The sequence below is a fragment of the Eptatretus burgeri genome, unplaced genomic scaffold, assembly GCF_056783735.1.
Source record: "Eptatretus burgeri isolate ZD-2024b unplaced genomic scaffold, Ebu_testis_v1 Ebu_testis_scaffold_878, whole genome shotgun sequence".
Lineage (NCBI taxonomy): Eukaryota > Metazoa > Chordata > Myxini > Myxiniformes > Myxinidae > Eptatretus > Eptatretus burgeri.
Genome location: NW_028222827.1, coordinates 17501 through 19459, shown reverse-complemented (window position 1 = coordinate 19459; position 1959 = coordinate 17501). Strand labels below are relative to the sequence as shown.

The 1959-nt window shown below is 38.6% G+C and overlaps 1 protein-coding gene across 1 annotated transcript in view; it reads left to right on the top strand.

The window, feature by feature from the left end:
- The first annotated feature begins 269 nt into the window (after nt 1–269).
- Nucleotides 270–1959, top strand: part of LOC147007043 (uncharacterized) — a 2929-nt gene continuing 1239 nt past the window's right edge. The window contains exon 1 of the mRNA XM_085867609.1: nt 270–1486. Coding sequence (XP_085723735.1) covers nt 1125–1486 — 362 coding nt within the window. The 5' untranslated portion in view covers nt 270–1124. The remainder of the gene's footprint in view (nt 1487–1959) is intronic.

Sequence of the window (1959 nt, the reverse complement as noted above, 5' to 3'; positions counted from 1 at the left end):
ACACAGTACACAAAAGCTGTACTAACAACATAGATGATCATTGTGACATTATTATGATGTTCTGTGTGAATATGCAGCAAAATATATGAATACACATAAACATAACTATGAGGTCAGCACACAACTCATGGGCTAATTCTGAAATTCCGGAAAATGTGCATTACTCCGCGAATATTTGATGGTTTACGATTATTTAATTCCCTGAATGCTACATATATGTAGTTTGGTAGTTGCTAGCATGTTATAAAGAGTACAACTGCATTCCTCATTCTTGAAAATGTATGATTAACCACCAGAATCGATATCCCAGCTGGTCTCGAACCGAAGAAAATGGTAAAATAACAACCGGTGGTGGCCATTTTGTAAAATGGCCGCCATTTTGGCCACAGAGCAATTCTGCGATGGCCCTATATCAAGCCCCCCGAACAAATGGATGCCAACGTTGTCAGACAGAATGAAAACCCGTCATTCTTGTTACAAAAACAGCTAAAATCGATGAAAAAGCGGCCGAAATTGAAACCAACAGAGTAATTACGGTCGCAATAGCAGATATAACCGAAACCAACACGTTTATTCTACACGCAAGAACGGTCATGATGGACACAAGAACGGTCAATCCCAAAATAGAAAGGTGGGGAATGGAAGCAACATCGGTTATTTCCGTCACGAAACGGCGGAGACCGAAGCGAAAGTGATTAATTCCGGTTACCATAACGTGGAAAACTTGGCGGCTTGAAAAGTTCTTGAAGTTCTAGTAAGTTAACTCAATTTTCAGACAAGATCAAGAGCGCAGCAAGAGAAAACTGTCAACTTATTGCCGAAGTTTCATCAGTGGAAGCTGTGGAGAGCAATGTGACCAACCCATCATCAGAGTCCCTCACAACCCACTTGTATCCTGATCCCTTCTTGACCGATCTCCCAAACATAAATGTGCAGTGGGAAAAGAAAGATGCCACATCGGTTGTTGAAAGTGTTTCCGCCCATAACGCCAAAGTTCACCAACTCCTCAGAAAAAAGCAACCGAGCTAATCACATTAGTTGCATCAGATACTGATAGGCTGTGGAGCAAAAACCAGCTAACAGGCACACCAGTCTGTTACTTCCTGAAAGGATATAGTCTACCCATGACTGTTATGCGTTCCATTTTGGAAGACACTCTAGATAAGTTATCAGAGTTGAAAGTACATGTGCCTTGTGTTGCCTTTGATGGACAATTCATGAAGTTGTTGCATGAGGACAAGAATGGCAATCCACAAACAAGGTTACAGATATCTAAACAGTTCTGGCAAAGTGTCACAAAAATGTCAAAAGCAGAAATTATGGCAGAGATGAAAACTGCTGGTGTCGTTTCGTCCCTTAATGATGTATCCATTTCATCAAAGGAAATCTCGGGTCCTGTCACACGAACAGTGACTGTTGGAAGGATGAGCATGGCTGTGGTACCCTGCACAAGTGTTCGACATATTCGAGTTGGATCCCCTATCAGGTAGCTCAACAGATTCATCCTTTCACCATAGGCAATAGTTAATATTAAATTTTGAAACATGGCCAAATATGAGTATCAACAGTTTATTACATATTTAACTCTGTTATTGAATAAAAAAGAATCTTTGAAATTTAATGTGAACAATATTATCAAGATTTACACATCTTTTTCTCATGAATGCTTTGCGACAATATAAGTTCAACACATGTTCATAGTTGACGAAATATTTATATCTCTATCAGATTATGGTCTGATACATTATCCAATTTTGTCAGACCAAACAAAATGACTTCATTAATTAAATTACAATTGCTGTCAGACAATTGGTCTTACCTAAAAAAAATAAAACAAAATAAAAAAACCTAAATATCATACTTGTCAAACCTTCAGATTTTTGGCCGAAAATGTCTGAAAGTCTGACAAATTTGGTCAACTCTGCATGTTTGTACCAACCAACTCTAAACATGCCAAAT